At 37.6% G+C, this 19,641-nt stretch overlaps 2 protein-coding genes across 2 annotated transcripts in view; one reads left to right on the top strand and one right to left on the bottom strand.

The window, feature by feature from the left end:
• LOC118742679 (sulfhydryl oxidase 1) overlaps nt 1–13,296 on the bottom strand; it is a 21,485-nt gene extending 8,189 nt beyond the window's left edge. Inside the window, exons 1-2 of the mRNA XM_036474928.1 lie at nt 11,973–13,296; nt 479–931 (exon numbers count right to left, since the gene is read on the bottom strand). Of these exons, the coding sequence (XP_036330821.1) occupies nt 479–931; nt 11,973–12,950 (1,431 nt within the window). The 5' untranslated portion in view covers nt 12,951–13,296. The remainder of the gene's footprint in view (nt 1–478; nt 932–11,972) is intronic.
• The window catches only part of LOC118742685 (G protein alpha o subunit), a gene marked incomplete in the record, with an annotated part of 381,368 nt that overhangs the window by 174,375 nt on the left and 187,352 nt on the right, over nt 1–19,641 (top strand).

A 19,641-nucleotide genomic window follows, 5' to 3' on the forward strand; every position in this document is an offset into this window, starting at 1 on the left:
ATCTTTATCTTTATCTTTATCTTTATCTTTATCTTTATCTTTATCTTCACCATTATCTTTATATTTATCTTTATCTTTGACACCTCATATTTGAAAATCGAACGAAAGATACAGATCTCATAACGCGGTGTTAAATATTTAAACCAAACATCTCCGAGCTCGATAAAGAAGTTTCACTTCAAAAACGCAACTGTTTATATATATATTACAAAAATATTTAACTCAAGTTAACTGAGTCAATGTAGGTACTGTGTCATCAATTCCATAATTATCGCGTAAATACTTGCTTATATTTCACTTGACAGTATAGAAATCCTTCGCAAAAAAAAAAATAAATCAATATTTATCACTTTGAAACGCGTGTGTAGTAGATAATGCAAACAACCTTTAAAGCTTATTATTATTTCTACTTATTCACGTATTTTCATGTTCTTATGATTTATGTAGGTATTCATTTTCCTTTCATCGATGCACTTACCTGAAAATGCTCGGAACAATGTGTGCAGCCGAAAAAGTATTTCACATACCCATGTATGGCTGTTAGCACTTCTAGCGGATCGTTATTGACATCTCGACGCGCTGCTTGCACCGTAAGGTAATGGAAAAGTGTCCACAGCGAACAAGTATAGCCACGTTTGTTATGCTGAGAGGCCACACAGCCGACAAAGTGATTCGATGAGAATATGGGGCCGAAAGTCTTATTCAAATGTTCCACCTCGGATTGAAAATCGGCACCTTTCAACGATTCGTTTGTATTCAGCACATATTCGTTGATGCGTCGGATGACTTCATTGCCTTGTGGGCCAAGTGGATGATAGCGTTGCAATACGGCGAGCATACGCTGCAGTGCTAACAATTGTTCGCCGTGTATTTCATGCGCTTTTGGAAGTTCGTTGAATAACATTTGCCGTATGGCCATTTCTAGATCAGACTGAAAATAAAAAGAAAACAAAGTTTAAACAACTGTTTGTGCTAAAAGGTCGTGCGTAATGGGGCACAAATAAAATACATACATATGTACATATTTAGATACTTAATGAAGTTTAACAAGTAGTTTTTAAGCAAAACACAAAACCGACTTAAATTCTCATATAAAAATACCAGATTAGTATGGGACCACCTCTGAGACACTACCTTTCCGAATTATCGAAATCGGTTGACGACCAAGTTAAGCGGTAAAGTACATAAAAAAATTAAATAAAAAAAAAAAGTTTTCCGACGAACTTATAACCTCCTCCTTTTTTGGAAGTCGGTTAAAAATAGTTTCGTTCCTCAACTTTTCTGGATAAAACTTGGAAAAACTGTCAAAAAACAAAATTTCACACAGAGAATGAGACAAATACTAAAAAGTACGGGAAAGGTTTTCGGGTAAAAACTGATAATTATAGGTTCATTCCTTATCTTTTTGTACTAAAATCTGAAAAGTGTCAAAATGCCAGAGCGTAAGCAAAATGCGCTCACTAAAAGAGAATAACAGGAAAAGTAAAGGAACGCAAAAAACCAAATTTTTAGTCCAAAGAATGCCAACAACATAGCTAACGTCAAATAAGAATGGAAATGTATGTACAAAACACATTCACACAAGCACAAGCACAATAAACACTTACTATACTATATCAGTTATTTTTTGCCTCCTTCTAATTTCAATTCACTTTTTTTACTTTTTAGATTATTCTCACTTTTTGCATATTCTTTAATTTCCGTTAATTTAAATTTAGTTGAGTGTGACACTTTTCAGGATTTTGCCAGAAAAAATTCTTCTGACTAAATCTGACTACTTCGGACTGATGAGAGTCACTCTCACTGGGTGTTGCTCTCTCATTGTAGCTGTCATTTCCGAGTTAAGGAACGCTTTTTGGACTAAATCTGACTACTTCGGAATTTTTCTGACTATTTCTGGGAGATAAGGAACGCTCCTTATGTCGAATACATCGTAGACGCCATTTTTTATTTACATCGTCCTTGGTTGCATTTCAAACATAACACATTTTTACTGGCATGAGGGCCATTTTTTTTAGTAATATGAGAAAGAAGGATCTATAAAAAATAAAGGCGGTATTTTATTAAAAAGTTCATTGCACCTACGTGATGCTACATATTTTATTAAAAGAATACTGAAGGGCGGTGCCTCGGACTATTACCGTTTCGATTATAATACTGTATTTTAACTTCTTTTGATATGTCAGTTAGGCTACTCTGGCCCTCATGGCCTCATATACATACTCTTCTTATTTGCACTTTCTTCAACATACGCTTCCATTTCTTTGTCGTAGTATCTATTTCGGGTTTCCTATATCGATCAATCGATTACCTCTTAAATAATCTAAATTAAATAAATATACTCATCATTCATACATTCAACAAAAAGTTGAGCGAAAGCTGAACAATGCAAACGCTGCATTAAGTAAACAAATGTTCTATATATATATATTTAATTCTTCACTCATACGTCTTAGATTAGATAGAGCGATCTGAAACAGCTACAGAATTGAATTATATACCAAATTAGAGTGCAAGCCCCATAGGTTATCCAAAAGATTTCAAAGCAGTGAAATAGGTGACGAAATATAAGCATTTTTTTTATAATTTTAACTACCGTTATCACAAACAATAGTATAATATTCAATAGTAAATAATTACTGTTTGTGCAAAACGAATTATTCAGCTTCCGCAGCTCCAGTGTCAAAAATGTTCAACAGAAAAGTACACCAATGACTGTGTGGTAAAACCTTAAACAAATAGAAGCTATTTTGCATAATAAAAACCGTTATATTATTTTTCCATGATATAGTATGGCCCATAACACCCCGTGGCATTAAACTATCTAAAGAAAAGCCCGGAAATATAACAGGAATGAATTTTTGTGGCATGAAAGGTAGCTACATAATTGCTGAAGTAATCAGATGAATTCCATTGAATCTGAAAAGGTTTAATTTAATTTATTACCAGTTTGATTTAATTTGAAAAAAGTTTCGTTCGTTTCGAAACAGGTTTCATTTAATTTGAAAAAGGTTTCATTTAATTAAAAAAAAATTCAAATAAACCTAGAAAAGTGTTTGCCTTTGCAGTTGTATTAAAAAAGTTTACATTTACATATGTACTTACATACAGCTATGGACAATGATTTAGCGTAAAAATTATAAATTCTAACAAGTAATTTGTCTCATATAAAATATAAGATTATCGTTAGTTTCCTCACAATCCATTTATCGGATTTAAACAAAATTAGTATGGGACGACCACCCCTGAGGTACCACCTTTCCGATGAAAACAGAATTATCGAAATCGGCTACCGTGGTCCAAAGTTATGCGGTAACATACATAAATTAAAAATAAAAAAAAATATTCCGACGAGCTGATAACTTCCTTCTTTTTGTGAAGTCGGTTAAAAAAGCAACTGCAATTTTTGAAAATTGCGCTTTATTAGATTAAAATTGAATGGGCTACAAAACTGCATATCCGAAAATTTTCTAGATTAAAAAAGTTGAAATTTTGATGACTATATGTTTGATTAATTTTTGGGAAATTTGTGCAAGCTATTAAACTCTAATTTATCTGGTTTCTGTTATAGATTAAGTTATATTTTAAATGGAAATTATTAAAAATAAACATAAACTACAATGAATATCATTTTCAATTTCGACGCTAAATCATTGACCATAGTGTAGTTTAGTTTAGTTTATTTATATACATAACTTGAAGAAATAATTCTCTTCAACTTGAGTATTTTTCATAAAAAATATAAAGTTTTCGCGTTGATTTAAAAAAATCATGATTGAATTATTTTCATTGGTTCACGAGTAATAAATATTTGAGGAAATTCACACATTATTGTTGGAGTGAAATCATAGTTATAAATAATGCGGCAGTTGCAATCACCACCTGTTCTAAAAATGCATTTTTGAGCTTTTGCGTTCATAAAATATGGGTAATTATTTTAACGCGAAAATTGCTTAGACATGTCGTAAACTCATGTCATAGCTAGCATTTTTTATACGATAGTACAAATTGCCAACAATAACTCTAACTTACATTTAGCGTCATGCCTAGCTTAAAAACAGCAATAAATATGTGTATTATATCTAAGCATGTGGGTATGTAATACTATGTCCATGTATGTATGTCCGCATTCGGAATTTTTCACATTCGTAAATAGATACATATGTATGTATGTATGTACATGCATGATTTTAAACTGAGTTTAATGAATGATATACTAATTTACGACAAATTATTTGAAAATGTTTTTACGATATGAAAACTACGCATCTATTGTATAATTATTAATTGACGTTTAGATTTACTAAATAGAGGATTTTACGATAATTGCTTTATTATTTGAGTGTAACATGCATACGTACATATGTAAATATGTATGTATGTATGCATGTACACATCGTCAACTGAAGTGCAAAAAGACGTAACAAACATCGTCGGTGAAATGCTAAAGTCCTAACTAACCAAAAATTAAAAATTCACTTTTTAATTGATTTCATCGAATTACAACTCCACACACCGTTTTATGCAAAAAAAAAAAATGTATTAGTCACGGCTTTATGCATCTCAGGTGACGATATATTTCGCTCATGGGTGTGCCAGGAAACGCGTTTAAAATTTTAAATTTCAATTTAGCACGAATTTTTTACACTATATACTTAGCACTTTTGGCTTGGGCTAGTACCGCTAGTTTCTAATTAAAGGGTAATTGCTTCAAATTGTTCTCTTATATATGTATATGTTGTGTGTATATATTTATAGCAAATACTTACCAACAAATTTGGTTCACTACCTTTCGAGAACCATTGCGAAAACAGTGAAAGTATATTTTTTTTACTATGGTATTACTTGACAAGTAAGTATAGAATTTTTGTTGTTTTTATATAAAAAAAAATATTATTTTTGCTTGTATTTTTTTAGAAACTGTTTGGATCTCCGTGCTTCTGAATACATGCAAAAGTTTTTTCAATCTTTATAGAATACAATGGCGTCTGGGAACTTGTGCTCGAAAGTAGAGCTCTAGATACCCGGGTATCGAGCAATGCGAGTAGCTCGATACTCGCTCGAAACTCGTTCATTGCTCAACTGCTCAAATGTTTGTTCAAAATTTTCGAGTTTTTGAACAATTTCATAAACAAAAGAAATTTTGTAAATTGTATTTGTCAGCAGCTGCTTTCTAATTCATGTTAAATAAATTATATTATTAAATACCAGTGTAGCAATCTTTGCATTATATATCAATAATTTGAAAAATTTAAAAAGTTGCTACCAAAAATGTCAATATAATAAAAAAAAACATTGCTCAAATTACTCGAAAATTTTCGAGTAATGAGCATTGAACAAATGTGCGAGTACTCGCTGCTGATATTCCCGGGCTGTTTGAAAATGTGCGAACAAAATCGAGAGCTCTACTCGAAAGTAAACGGCTATCTCTCCGAGCTTTCTTGCATCTTCACTGCAAGGAGCCTAACCCTCTTTCCTACAAAATCCACGGCAACCTTATGCGACACTTGGACGGCGGAGGTCAGACTGCAGCTGAGTATTCACGTCGATGGCGAATCAATTCCGACGGTGAATAACCCAAAAATCCTCGGAGTTACCTACGACAGTCTGCTCTCCTTCTCAGCGCATACAACCGCAACAGAGTACAGAGCCGCAACAAGGTCCTCAAGTCGCTGACCGGAAGCATTTGGGGCAAAGACAAAGAAACGTTGTTGGCAACATACAAGACAATTGGCCGGGTATTTCAGAACTATGCAGCGCCTATGTGGACAGGCGGCAGGACAACAACAACATATCCCCAACATAACCTGCACGACGAGGTCCGTATGCTCCCAATTAAGGAGCATAACACAATGCTCTGCGAGCAATTCCTAGTAAGGTGTCAACCTTCTAAGGTTGAACCCTTGTGATGGAACATCAGAAGGAATCTATATGAATTTACGGACGAAGTCCAGAGGTTCATAAAACAACCTCTGGACCCGACAGCTTACCGACAGGCCCTGACGGCAACTACGCTCTGGCTATTGCAGCAGGCTAAACTCACACCTGAGTTGAATTAACAAAGATGTGCCCAATCATTGCCCAGCATGCGGCGAGTCGCCACATGACTCACGGCACCTCTTCGCATGCCCTCAAAACCCCGCACAGCTAACGACCCTGTCCCTATGGACAGCTCCTGTCGAAGTCATGCGCTTCCTGGGCCTTCCCTTAGCTGAAGCAGACAACAACGTAGATGGATGAACCGAATCGATCGGGGTTTAGTAGCCACTACAAGATATCTTAGGTTCTCCCCAAGATATCCAGGTTCTCGAAGAAATGGTCCCCAAGAAACTTGAGGGGTTTTCCTCGAAATGCTGGATACTCGCAAAGGAAGTGCTGGACGGATTCTAACTCCTCCTCACCCCTGCACCTTCTACAGAAATCGTTATGCGGGGCTCCGAACCTGGCAGCCATGTGGCCAATGGTCCAGTGTCCCGTTAGTATTCCTGTGAGAAGCCCACGGAGCCATTAAAGTTTCTGGTGCTCAATATATGGTCGATCCAGAGAGTGATCATTGGGTTCAGTCCTACGACCACCATGGAGCAGTGTATGGATGCCAAACTAACATTGTTAAAGGCGCCTTCCACGACCAAGAAGGTTGCCAGCGCATATTCCTTGTGACTCAGTGCTTGCTCTATACTCCCAACAACCTCGTGCAGAGCTGTTTCAACCGACCTACTTTTACGGTAGGCATGGTGAGCCTCGCTGAAGTTCCCAGGAGTAAGGTGTTGCGTGATCTGCAGACTCAGAAGCCTCTCCATTATTTTGAGAATAAATGATGAGAGGCTGATGGATCCAAAATCTTTTGAAGTGCTGTGGCCCGCTTTTCCTGCCTTGGGAATAAAGACCACTCTTACCTCCCTCCATGGCTTTGGGATATAGCTTTGGAGAAGACTCGCTCTATAGAGCGTCGTTAGCCAATATCTTCTTCGCACAACATATCCGATCTTTAAAATCGAAAGAAAAATAGTCATTCAAAAACTGATCAATCTACAAAACCGTACTTTATGACCTAAAATGACGAGTCGCGACAACGGTTACTACTTTGGTCCAATTAAATGTATTTAATAAAATCAACACTGTTCTGGTAAAGTGAAAGATTTGGTTCTTTGACAACATGCTAGACATTAATGCACACAGTTCAACGTCAGCAGAACATACATTTTTACTTATTAAATCTAAAGTACGAAATAAATAAGAGTTCAGTTTAATCCACAAGTAGTGTTGCCGTTGTGCGACTAAAAAGGCAATTTTACCCTTTTTAGGCGTCAATAGCCTTTGACCGGACTTTATGAAAATTTTGATTTTTTGACCCTTTCCCAAAATTATGTGCGACTTTTGCCATTTTTAAGGAGTTTTTGTAGGAAATGTTAACAGAACCATGCTATAAAAAATATTTCTTCCTACTATAAACTATAAATGCATCACTTAAAACTTTTAAAGGAAACACAACTTTTCTCTTTGCAGCAACTTGATTTCTGGTATGCTTCCAACCCTGTTTTGTGTAAAGCTTGTCCCGCTACTTTCTCTTGAAATTCAAAAACGGAATGTTCTAGCAGATTTATTCTGTTGCTATTAAGGAAAAGCAAACATAATATGGTGACCCTTTTTTTTGTGAATTACCCCTTTTTTGCGACTTTCTGAAAATTCTCAACGGCAACACTGTCCACAAGTAATGTTGTCCAAAGAACTTTGTTCGTAAAATTCAGAGCCTCATTACGTTTGGTTAGTAAAACACATAGGTTGGGTTTAGAATAGAATCACCAGTTTGATCGAGGGTTGTCAGAAATGGCCAATCTATATATACAATATACGAAGGGATTTTTTGTTCAGGATAAAAGTTCTGTACCGTTCGCCCAATTTTCAAAAAAGAGATGTCAAATTAAAGAACTTGCAATGTAGAAGTGCAAACTGGTTTTAGTTTTTCGAAAAGAGTTGCCAGCTTTTAAAAAATTAAAATCAAATAATTTTTAACTGTCAATGCCATCAAATCCGCACCGTTCTTTCGATTTTCCAAAATGAGGCGCCAAACTAAAAGCCTTGGACTGAAGATGTGCAATAGGTTTTACTTTTTCGAAAAGAGTTGCCAACTTTTTTTATACTCAAATTATTAAAAAAAAAATAAATCAATTATTATAAAATGGGTATCAATCGAAATGGTTTTGCAAAGTTTTGTTTCTCAGCTGAAGTATAGGAGGGTTGCCATCTGTTTAAAAAATCATATTAAGAGAAATATCGTCGTTTAAAGTGCAAAACCGCGTATCAACAAAATGCAAAACCGCGTATCAGAAAAATGTAAAACCGCGTATGTGAATTTGTAGAAATTATTTTCTAGCGCGTAAAAACATTCCTATTTCAAAATGGTTCTCTTTTTTATAAAGCAAGAGCATTTCTGGCTAGTATATTTCAGGACGAATGGATAAGGATTGAGCCAATAGCTTGTGAGAGCAAATCCAATTTTTGGCAGCCAATGTCAGTTACGCGGTTTTGCAGAATGACGATACGCGGTCTGGTACTTAAAACGACGATATGTATCACCATATGGGTGTCAAACGAAAGGGGTTTCAGAAAGTAGTTTGAAAATATATAAATATGTCGAATTTAGCTAACTTATACACAAGTTACACCAAATATCAAAATGTGGATGTCAAACGAAGGAGTGTTAATAAATATTTAGTTTGAAATTTAAGAATATTTTTGAGGTGTTGGAAGAGGGTCGCCATCTGTTTAAAAAGTTAAAATCAAAATAGTTTATAAGTTAAATGAATTATTAAAATATGGGTATCAATCGAAGGGGGTTATTTCTGAAATGTATTTAGCGGGGTTGTTGGAAAATTAAAATTCCACTTAATTCATCAATTAAATCAAATACGTATAGTAGTGTCCGGCGAAGGAGAGTTAACAATGACGGCTGCACGGTTTTGATGAAATATGGCACTCGGATCTCTTATAACTCTGACTAACATTTGGAGGATTTTTTAGTTTTTAAAATTGAATTTTTAACGCCATGAGGGTTTACTAGTTTCATATAACATTTGGTGATGCTATTTAGTATATGCAATAATAATTTATCAAGTCAGGTACTTACATATGTATTACATATATACATACATTAGAGTGCCTTGCCAAATAAAGTTGCGGGTTTTCATATATTTTAGGACTTCCGCCAAAAAAATTTGGGAAAGCATTAAGATTGACGTGAGCATTAAGATCCCCGTAAAGGAGCACAATATATTGCTCTGCAAGCAGTTCCTGATCGGGAGCCACAGAAGTGGCCACCCAAGCAGACAGCTGCTTGCAGAGGAGCCCTCGCCTAGGCACGTCAGGAGGCATCTATATGAACTGACAGACGAAGTCCAGAGGTTCATCAAGCAACCTCTGGACCCGACAGCTTACCGACAGGCCCTGAACGGCATTCACAGGGACTCAGTCTCGAGTTATGTAGACTCTAGACCTGTGAATGCCGTTCTAGGCATACCACCCCCGGACATAGACGAGACGGAGCTTCATCTGCCTTGGGAGACTCGCACAACACTTGCACAACTTCGCTCCGGCTACTGCAGCAGGTTGAAATCCTACCTGAGTAGGTTGAATGAGGATGTGCCGAATGAGTGTCCGGCATGCGGAGAGACCTCACATGACTCGAAACATCTCTTCGCATGCCCGGAAAACCCGACAACCCTAACGGCCTTGTCCCTGTGGACAAACTCCACAGAAGCTGCACGCTTCCTAGGGTTGCCGTTAGTGGAACTTGACGACAACGACTGAGATACCAACCGTCCTGGGCGGGGTTGGTGTAGCCGCTACAACAACAACAACAACGTGAGCTGTACCGATTTTAAAATATTTCCAAAATCGAGTTTTTTTTTTTAATAAAATTAGTTTGAAGCAAGTAAAAAAGTCTAATTTCGGACGGGGCCGAAAATTAAATACCCGGCGCAAGTTCTAAATATAGTTTTTTCACGTTTCCGTATTTCAAACATCCTCAATAGTACGTTCAGTTAGACATAATGGGATAAACTTATAGGTAAGTTATATTTATTTATTTATGGTGATTTCGTTTCCTCAAAAAAAAAGGTCCCTTCCCCGGTGCAAAATGTGTTAGATGTTACACTTAACCCTGTAAAAGGGCATTTTTTTCCTTATTGTCCGTACCTATCTCACGGAACTCATAATGTTGTCGTTATAAGCAACGATCTGATTTTCAGGGCAACCATCATCCCTGACAAAGCTTCAAAGTGCAGGGAATGTGCCTTTTTTGCCTTACCAGAGTGTGACATTTTAAGAAATGAACACAAAATTTGCTCACCCTTTGTCTTTATTTTAGTTAGAACCGGACACGAAAAGAGAAAGGGGCAATCAAAAGACGACATTTTTGGTAGAAACGAAATCGCCATTAGTATAAATTCACAGTACAGACTACCACAAAGTTTTAAGCTTAACAAGTACATATGTAAGTATGAATTACGATACATAACAAGTCTTAATAATAAATTACCAAATTAAGCTAGCGAGCATTATAACAGGGATAAAAAGTTATGATATTACGTAATACCGGGCTTGGCAAATAAAAATCTAAATCTAAAGAAGGAGAGAGCATATTCATATCTGTTAACGTTCTTTTAATTGGTGCATTCAAACCATAAACTGTCCTACAAACACTTGTCAAACACGCCCATTTTCCAAAATTCCGTAATAATGTTACTTTTTTCCAATGGATTATTGGAGTATCAATTTTGAGCAAATTAGCGTACTTAAATTCCGAAGTTACAAGCATTACAGAAATTTACGTTTTATGAAAAGTGGGCATAATTTTAGTCCGACTTCAATAATTTTCAACACTTTGCTTTTACGTGGAGAGCACAATAATCGTACCCAGTTTGGTACAAATTCATTGAAAGGTTACTGAGATACACATATGAAAGGACTTTTATAATATAAGTCCTTGAATAATAATTATAGATGACTCGATTAATTTGTATCTTAATAATTATTGACTGACTTTTATTCTTTTCTCTTATAATAGTTATGTCTCTGGTATAAAATTGATGTATCTGTCCGCATGTGATAAATTGTATGTTAATTTTATTTTAGGTGCAATTGGAATTGAAAATTTTTTTGTTATTGTTTAGAAACCAATGTTTGCGTTTATGAACATGTTTTGTTAAATAAAATACTGCAAGCATTGCTTGTATGCCAATGAAATGCGAAACAAATTGGTCTCATTTTTTTCATTTTGGTCCCTTTTTATTGAAGTTTGGTCCAGAAAACAAATTTACAGTGGCACCAAGTTTTTAAACAAGTAATTTTTAAGTAAAAAACACTACTGACTTCAATTCTCATATGTACAAAAATTTTGGAATACCGTTAATTTTTTCATGATCAAATGATCGGATCTAAACAAAATTAATATGGGACAACCTGTGAGACTACCTTTCCAAAGAAAAATAATTACCGAAATCGGTTGACGTGGCCCAAAGTTATGCGATAACATACATAAAAAAAATAGAAATAAAAATATTCCGTCGAATTGATAACCTTCTCCATTCTCCAAGTATGGGCAATAATATGTCTCATAAAAAGGAAGGATATTAGGGGGAGATTCTTGAAATCTCAAAAAAAAAAAAACATTCGATGGGCACCCTAGAGTATGTGTTCATATAATCCACACCGTTACGTCTTTGCTAATTTTTTGCATGGAAATTTACATAGATACAAATGATTTCGTATGTAAGTCATAGTCCCCGGTCATTTTCACCTATTTTTGGGGGCTTTTTTGGTTCTGTGAAAGTCGTAAAGGCGAGAGGGATATTTTATAAGTTTTCTGCACTCTTAATATTTATACCAAAATTTTAATTACGTTATATATGTATATATATATAGGTACATACTTATTTCTCAAAGTAAGAAACTTTCTCTACATTTTCACTCACCTGATAAACGAAATGCTTATTACGAAGCACTTCATTGATAATAGCAGCTCGCCCACTGTCATTGTCAGTAACTTGTGCAATGCTATCTTCGGTTGTTGGTGTTTTTGTTAAGCGCGGTTTAAAATGCTGAGCTTCTAGAAAACTTTCAATTGTAGCCGCGTATGCAGCGGCTGTGTCCTCTGCTACTCCATAAGGTACTACATTTCCTTGCCTATCAACTGTTGCTATCTTATAACGGATACCATCGATTTGGAATTTGTTGGCCACATTTAAGTCGTTGACGCGTCGTACTTGTACATCTGGCCACAAGTGGAATTGTAAAGCACTCTCTACTCCTAAAGTACTATTTTCCGGTTCGTACGCTAATATCACAAATTTTTTATTGCTATCCAAGCCATTGAAAAGTGTTTTTTCATCATTTTCGCCGACACTGTGAAGATTTGGAAAATTCGGCAAGCTGTCCGTGCCATTTTCTGCTGCTAACCTTTGAGCCATATTTGACGCAAGCTCATCTAGTTCGACATGTGCTTTGACCTCTTGACCATAACTTCCCTCTTTGCACATAAAGCCAGGTGAAAAGTAACGTAATGTAGGATATGCAAATATTTCATAATCACGGCAAACTCCAGTGTTTTCGAATGCGTTGCAGTCGATCGCCGCCACCAGTAAGGTTTCTCGCCACGGATACAAACGTTCCGCTAGAGCTTTGTAGCGCGGAGCGTACCGTTGACAATGTCCACAAAATGTATTATAAAACTCTACAAGCAAGGAGCGATTTTGAAGCAGAACTGTATCATTAAAATTATTCACTGTAAGTATTGTCACCTTATCCTTGGCATCATAAAGACCTTGTTCAGGTGCAACGGGGCCACCCCGCAGCGCTGCAGGTATTACGCTACCAGATGTTAGCGTAGAAAGCCCTATTGCTATTACTAAAAACCCTACAGTTCCGGGTGCGACGAAAGGGTATGAACTCATTGCTGCAGCTTGGGTTTGTTAAAAAATATTGACTTTCAAACAGCGAAATAGTGAGCAGAGTAAATGCGAGGAAACTTATTTAGCTGCAGGTGGCTTTTGCAACCACTCGCTTTGTTCCAGTGCGTATCACAGTGGCCTTTCACGCCTGCGGTTTGTCGCTTTGTTGTTGTTTTTGGTGTTGGTCATAAAGCTGATTTGTATTAGCACACTGTATTTTTCCAAAGGCTATTAATTAAAAATAAAGAAGTCGTCTTTATTTTTATCGAATGCCTCCCACTTTCACCGACTGATTGATAAACAACCACCGTTATTGCTGACAAATACGCGAAAACTGAATGCAAGTGAAGATTGGGGCAAAACAAAAAGCTCCCCAAACAGTGCTGCCAAGTCGATGTATTAGCAGAGAGCTGCGCCGGGTTCTTTGTAAACACAACGGCTTTAGTTTAAATCATTATACCATGTTCTAACCGACCACGAAAACACTTTGAATAAGTTTTGGGATTGTGGGTTGAAGGCTATTCACACACAGTGTTAGGAAGTTTAATTTTTCCTTCAGTACAAAATATATTCAAAAACTACTTTTCGACTATAAATTGTATCAACTTTTTAATTTGTTCATATATTTGCTTAGTACATTCCCCTAAAGACCAAAGATTTTATGGTATTCATGAGAAAGTTTCTTGTTTATGTACATACATTTACGTATTTTACACTTTTACAAATTTATTCCAGGTACACATGTACTTCATTTAACACAAATATGTATACACATATTTTCAGGTAAACTTCTTAACAAAAAGCATTTTTAAGTTAATGGATAAAGAAGACATCTTCTTTGGATTCGGTAATAACTCTTGACATTTTAGTAGCAATTCAAGTGCTTACCAAAACTTTACCAAAGAACGTAGATAAAAAGAAGGCACAACTCGTTATAATTGTAGCGAGAGTGAGCAACAGGGGCGTGCCTTCTCTTTTGCCCTAGTACGTTTTTTGAATGGATGAAAACAGAAGGCATGCCCCTGTTGCGCACTATCGCCACAATTATATCGAGTTGTCCCTTCTTGTTATTTACGTTCTTTGTCGATATGTGAGTGCCATACAATTATTATATTAAAGAAAATCTCTTGCTTTAATTAACGAAGACTTTGTTTCTATATGAATCTGATTTCGACATTTTATTTTAATAAAGTTTAGTATCGAAAATATTCTTTCAGAATTTGCATAGGAATGTAAAGCTGATAGCAGACCTTATCTGTATTATAATGGCTCGTTCAAGTCATTTTAAAAATTTTTCAAAACTTACAAAGGCAAATACAAAAAGGCAAGAACAAAAAGAGAATAAAAAAATTTCACGCAGCGAATTTTCAGAGCCATATATTTTTAGTATTCATCAAAAAAGTTTACTAAAAACTACTTCTTTGATTTTGTCACCAGAAAATTGTGTGAATAACAGGAGGGCGAGTTTCAGGGACCTGCCAGTTCACTATTTCACTTTGAAGGAACTAACAAATTTGCAACTTAAATTTAAGTACCAACTTAAAATTTACCTTTATTCATAGTCGCATTTCAGACTTCTACTAAGTAGTTTCGGCTTAGTTTACGATATAGCAAAACGAGTGTGAAAATGTATCGATTTTTCTTTACGATATTTTGGAAAAATTACATTTTTATTAAATAATGTCAAGTTTGATCATCCGTTTATGTAATTTTTATTTTCATTGCATGATTATGCAAAAGAATAAGGTATCATTTTCTTGTTAATTGTGTGAAATAGCCATAACAAACGCAGTGATGTGAAGTCGATGTTTATCGAAAGCATGCTGTGAAACATACAAATAGTAGATATCTAAATGGTATGCACAAATTTACTTTAAAAGAACTAGCGTGAAACTGACTTATTATTTGAGAATTTATCTAAATTATTCCAATTATAAAATTGTGATGTAGCTTTACTCGAATTGTAATACGCATTTAATTTTATCTTCCGATTAAAATGGATCGATCTTTGTAAATTTTAATTGGAGATTATTCAATATTTTCAAATTCACCCTCTACCAACTTAATTTTGACATATTTCGTCTGGTTCCCTTAATTTGATAAACTACTTCTTCCTAGTTACGACTTACCGCCCTATTCCCACAACACTGACAAAATTTATCGTATGACTATTGTCACAATTATTGCGCCTAAAACAAAATATGTATGTATAAACATTGGGGTTGGTTCGCCGTTGTCGCGTACTCAGTAGGTCATAATAACAACACTGACAAATGTCACCATACGAGAGTTTAAAATAAATTTGCGGCATAGTATTAGGCGCAGTAGTAAACGCAATAGTCAGCCGCTGAGTTTTGTCAGTGTTGTGGGAATAGGGCCGTTAGTTGCAGCTGCAGCCGAAACTAAATTTTAAGTTGGTACTTAACCAGAAAAGTCGAAACTAAGGCGACTATGAATAGCTTTAGCTGTGACTTAGAATAGTTTCGACTTAGTTGAGTACTGATTATATTTTTATAAAAGACCGTGAATTTTTGGATTTATCAAGGAAAAATTCTAAGTTTCCGAATATATTTAAGTTTTTATTCCAAAACAAAACAAGGATTGTATAGTTATAGAGACTCCAAAGCCTGCCAGCGCATCCGCCCATAGAACTCATTAAGCACACCCAAGTTTGAGCGACCATTACCCGGAGCTCCTCAAAAATACTCAACATCAAAATATAGAATGTCACAAATATGAATCATACACACATATAATAGTAATTGCTGTGAATGGCTACCGTATAAACTCAGGACACACATTTGCTTGGAGACTCCGAAGGTTATGGTGGTCATAAGTTCAGCTAACACATTCAATGGTCCATTACCCGGAGCTGCTCCAACATGATGAGTAGATTTTAGTGAGACTCACATGCCACTGCCTCTGGCTATACGCTGGATATCTATTATATTTATAAGAAAAGTGTTTGTTTACAAAATTACCTGTGCCACTCTGCCATAGTGCGGCTGTTGCTCCCTTTCATACCACAGTAAATTTGTATGCAACTCTGAATCGGCAAAATTCATGCTCCTTCTCATTATGAACCCTGATCAGATTTTACCCCCCGAGGAGTACTCAAAAAGGTTTATTGCTGTATATTCTGTGGCGACGAAGACAATTGTCTTGACAATTAATTGTCTTTGTGTGTGTGCAGTAGTGAAAAAGTGTAAATGTATCATGATTCAATAATTAATAAATTTCTGGGTAAGGAAATAATGAAATAACGAAATAAACCCACAGGTACGTAAACCCGAGGCAGCTGACACGATGGCTGCATTTCTTTATTCATTCTGAACGTTTACTTATTCTATAGAACCTTCCTGATGATATGTTAACCTATATATTTCAAACACATTCTGTTTATTCCGGCTGTGACATAAGATTATCCGGAATGTATAAAGAAACGCAGCCGATATATCTTACCAGAGCGCCACGTAAATGAAAACTCAACACCGCTTAATTTGTCCGTAGTTGTAGCCCGTAGCGCAGAAATTTGCGGAATTTAGATTTTTCCGTATCAGCTGATTTATTTCTTCTATAGATGGTTGCCTCCACGGTACTTGGCCTAGCCAACCTGCACCACGCAGTGCCCGCTTCGGCGGTCATCACCAGCAGGTTCGTCACGGATGACCTGGGCATCCTACGGATCCAAGAGCCGTGAACCTACAGAGGCGAGGTGAGGTGCCTTAGCCATAACAACAAAGGTAATTTGGGACCTATCCTGCGAGAGGCCTAGAGCGTGTGTAGTGCTTAAAAAATACTGATTATTTTTGCATGACAGAATTTCTTACATAGGACTTGGCCGCAGTGCAGACGACTCAGTCGATAATCGGCAGAAGTTTAGAGGTGGCGTTTGCTGCAGCCTACTTCCCGGGGACAGCAATAACGCCCTCTCACGAGGTACAGCAGCTAGTGGAGCCTTGTAGAAGGAGGCGGATCCACCTTTTCATCGGGTGCGATGCGAACACCCACAATGTTGAATGGGGCAGCACGGTCTCCTAGAGTACATTTTAAGTGAAGAACTTAGTATCCACAATGTTGGTAAATCACCGACATTTGTACAGGGACTAGGGAAGAGGAACTAGAGCTTAGAAAAAGATAGGCTGCCCCCCGGTCATCCAATGGGGATCTCATCGAAGCCCTCGCTGTCAGGCCACAGGATTATCCAATATGCACTAGGAGCAGAGGTAAAAACAAAGCAGGTGAAAAGGAACTCCAGAAAAACCGACTAGTAAAAGTACACCGAGATTTAAAGACAAATTTAACAGAAGTTCAGTGTAATAGCTCAGTTATGCATACTTTGCACTGTACTGCATAGCATGCCATTTTTACATAGAAATCAAAAACCAACAGACTTCTACATATGTAATGCTGTGCGTTAGATAGCCGCTTACACGCAAAACTCATTTAACAGATTCCTTATAAGACAACTCGCATGCAATACCAAGAATGCATAACTGAGGCACGTCGACTGCATGAGACTAGAGAGCACCGGTAATGAGTTAAATGGCACTATAAGGGATGCTTGGTGGTCTCGGGAGTTATTGGTGCTCAGAAAGGAGGTACGCAAACTACTCCACAGATCAAAGCGTACAGGGCACTGGGCTGAATATTCTACCAGTCTAGCCAACTACATTAAAGATATCAGGAAGGTCAAATGTGACAGCTTCAGGAAGTTCAGTGAGGGCATCTCATCGACTTCTGCAGCCGCTAAGCTGCACAAAGCCTTGGCGAGGGACCATACAGAAACCAGACTAGCAATCCGGCTGGCCAATGGAAAGTACACTTGCCCTGCCCTCGGCCCATTTTCCGGATGCATAGCGTTGCTGAGGCAAGATAAGGAGTTCATACTTTCACACCTGGTCAACATCATGTGGGCTAGCCTAGCGCTCGCCCACCGAGCTGTGGCAAAGGGCTCGGGTTATATTTATCCCGAAGATAGGAAAGAGTGCTTACTCTCTCGCAATGTCCTTCAGGCCGGTAAGTCTAACCTCCTTTCTGCTTAAGGCTATGGAGAAGGTTATCGACCATGAAATCAGGAACACCACTCTTAAATAGGCGCCTTTACACCCTGACCAACATGCCTACAGAGTAGGTAGGCCTATGGACACTGTATTGTACACCTTATCTACGGAAGTACAAAATGCCCTTGAGTGCGGGAGACAGTACTCTGTACCTTCATTGACATCGAGGGGGCGTGTTAGTGTCGACCGGGCACTTGAAATACGCATTGTGCAGGCAACAATCCTCAGGAGGATAGCCAGGGTACTTAATTCAAGGAAGCGTGGTACAGCTACAAACTACAAAAGGTTGCCTACGGGGAGGAGTTTTATCCCCTCTCATGGGGAGCTTAGATGTGGACAAACTCCTGCGGATTTTCACGGACAATGGCATTTGCTGTCAAGGCTATGCAGATGACATTGTGATTATCGCTAGAGGGAAGTTCGTGAGCACTCTCTGTTATGTAGTTCAAAGGGGACAGTGGCTTGGGTCTCGAGCCACCCTTGCCACGGTAAGGCAATCCCTCACCAAGCTTCAACATCTGGCGTGTGTATGCATTAGCTTTGCTCCCCAGAGATGATACGCCTAAGGTGGTTAACTTTTCCAAGAAATTCAAAATGGAGCTTTGCACAAAGTCAACTTGGAGCACCTCTCATGGAGAGGTATAGCCAAGCGAGCTCGACTCAATGTATACAGGCGGCTCCAAAACTCACGACGGCATTTGGGCAGGCGTCTACGGACCAAGGCTAAAACTCTCGGTGCCCATGGGGGCATACCCGAGTATCTTTCAAGTGATGGTCTGTGCCATTTGTCTGTGTGCAGAGATGAACCTACGAAGAAATTATCCTGACAGTCAGGCGGAACTCAAGGCGCTCTCATCATTTGAGGTCAAGTCCTCCTTGGTTCTTGAGTGCACTGTAAACTCAACAACCTAGCGGAGAACAATGAGATCCAATTAACTTGGTTACCAGGTCACATAGCAGTTGCTGACAACGAGTAAGCGAACCGACTACCTAGAATGGCAGCCGCCTAGAACCCAGGGCCTAAGGAGTAGAAGCGCGCACTGCTGACTAAGCCATAGTTAAACTAAAACGAGCCAATAGGAAAGGGCGCGCTAGTGGCAGATATTGTGGATGAAGTCATAATTGGCGTAGCGATCCAAGGTATCCAGATCGAAATTGGGAACCTAATCATGAAGGAGGTTGAGGCCATCACTGATAGCGAAAAGTTACTTGAAAGCGATTCTGTTGGCGATGGTGATATTGCGGAAGACTTCAATGTGTGGACGAAAGGTTTGAAGGAAAAACTCCAGAACAAGGCAAGGAACTTCTAGGGGTATTAACAAACCAGGCAGAACGAACATTGTAAAATATCGCCTCGATACTGGTGCTGCTCAAGAATGATAGAATACAAGATTGCGCCCATCAGAGAGGATTTTTGAGAACAACTTTTGTGTGACGTCACACAGGTGCAATTGCGAGAGAGAAATGCCAAATCGTGAGCAAGAATGGAAGAAGAGAAAAAATGTTGCAAGGAAAACGTAAACAAGTTGCACAAGTGTAACGTCATACAAACAACGATTCTGTCAAATTCACTGAGAGAGGCGTAGCGGTACCGTGATGGGCGCAACCACTATTTCTCTCAATCGTGGGTG

This window comes from Rhagoletis pomonella, unplaced genomic scaffold, assembly GCF_013731165.1.
Source record: "Rhagoletis pomonella isolate Grant_MI unplaced genomic scaffold, Rhpom_1.0 Rhpom_scaffold_00007, whole genome shotgun sequence".
Classification (NCBI taxonomy): Eukaryota; Metazoa; Arthropoda; class Insecta; order Diptera; family Tephritidae; genus Rhagoletis; species Rhagoletis pomonella.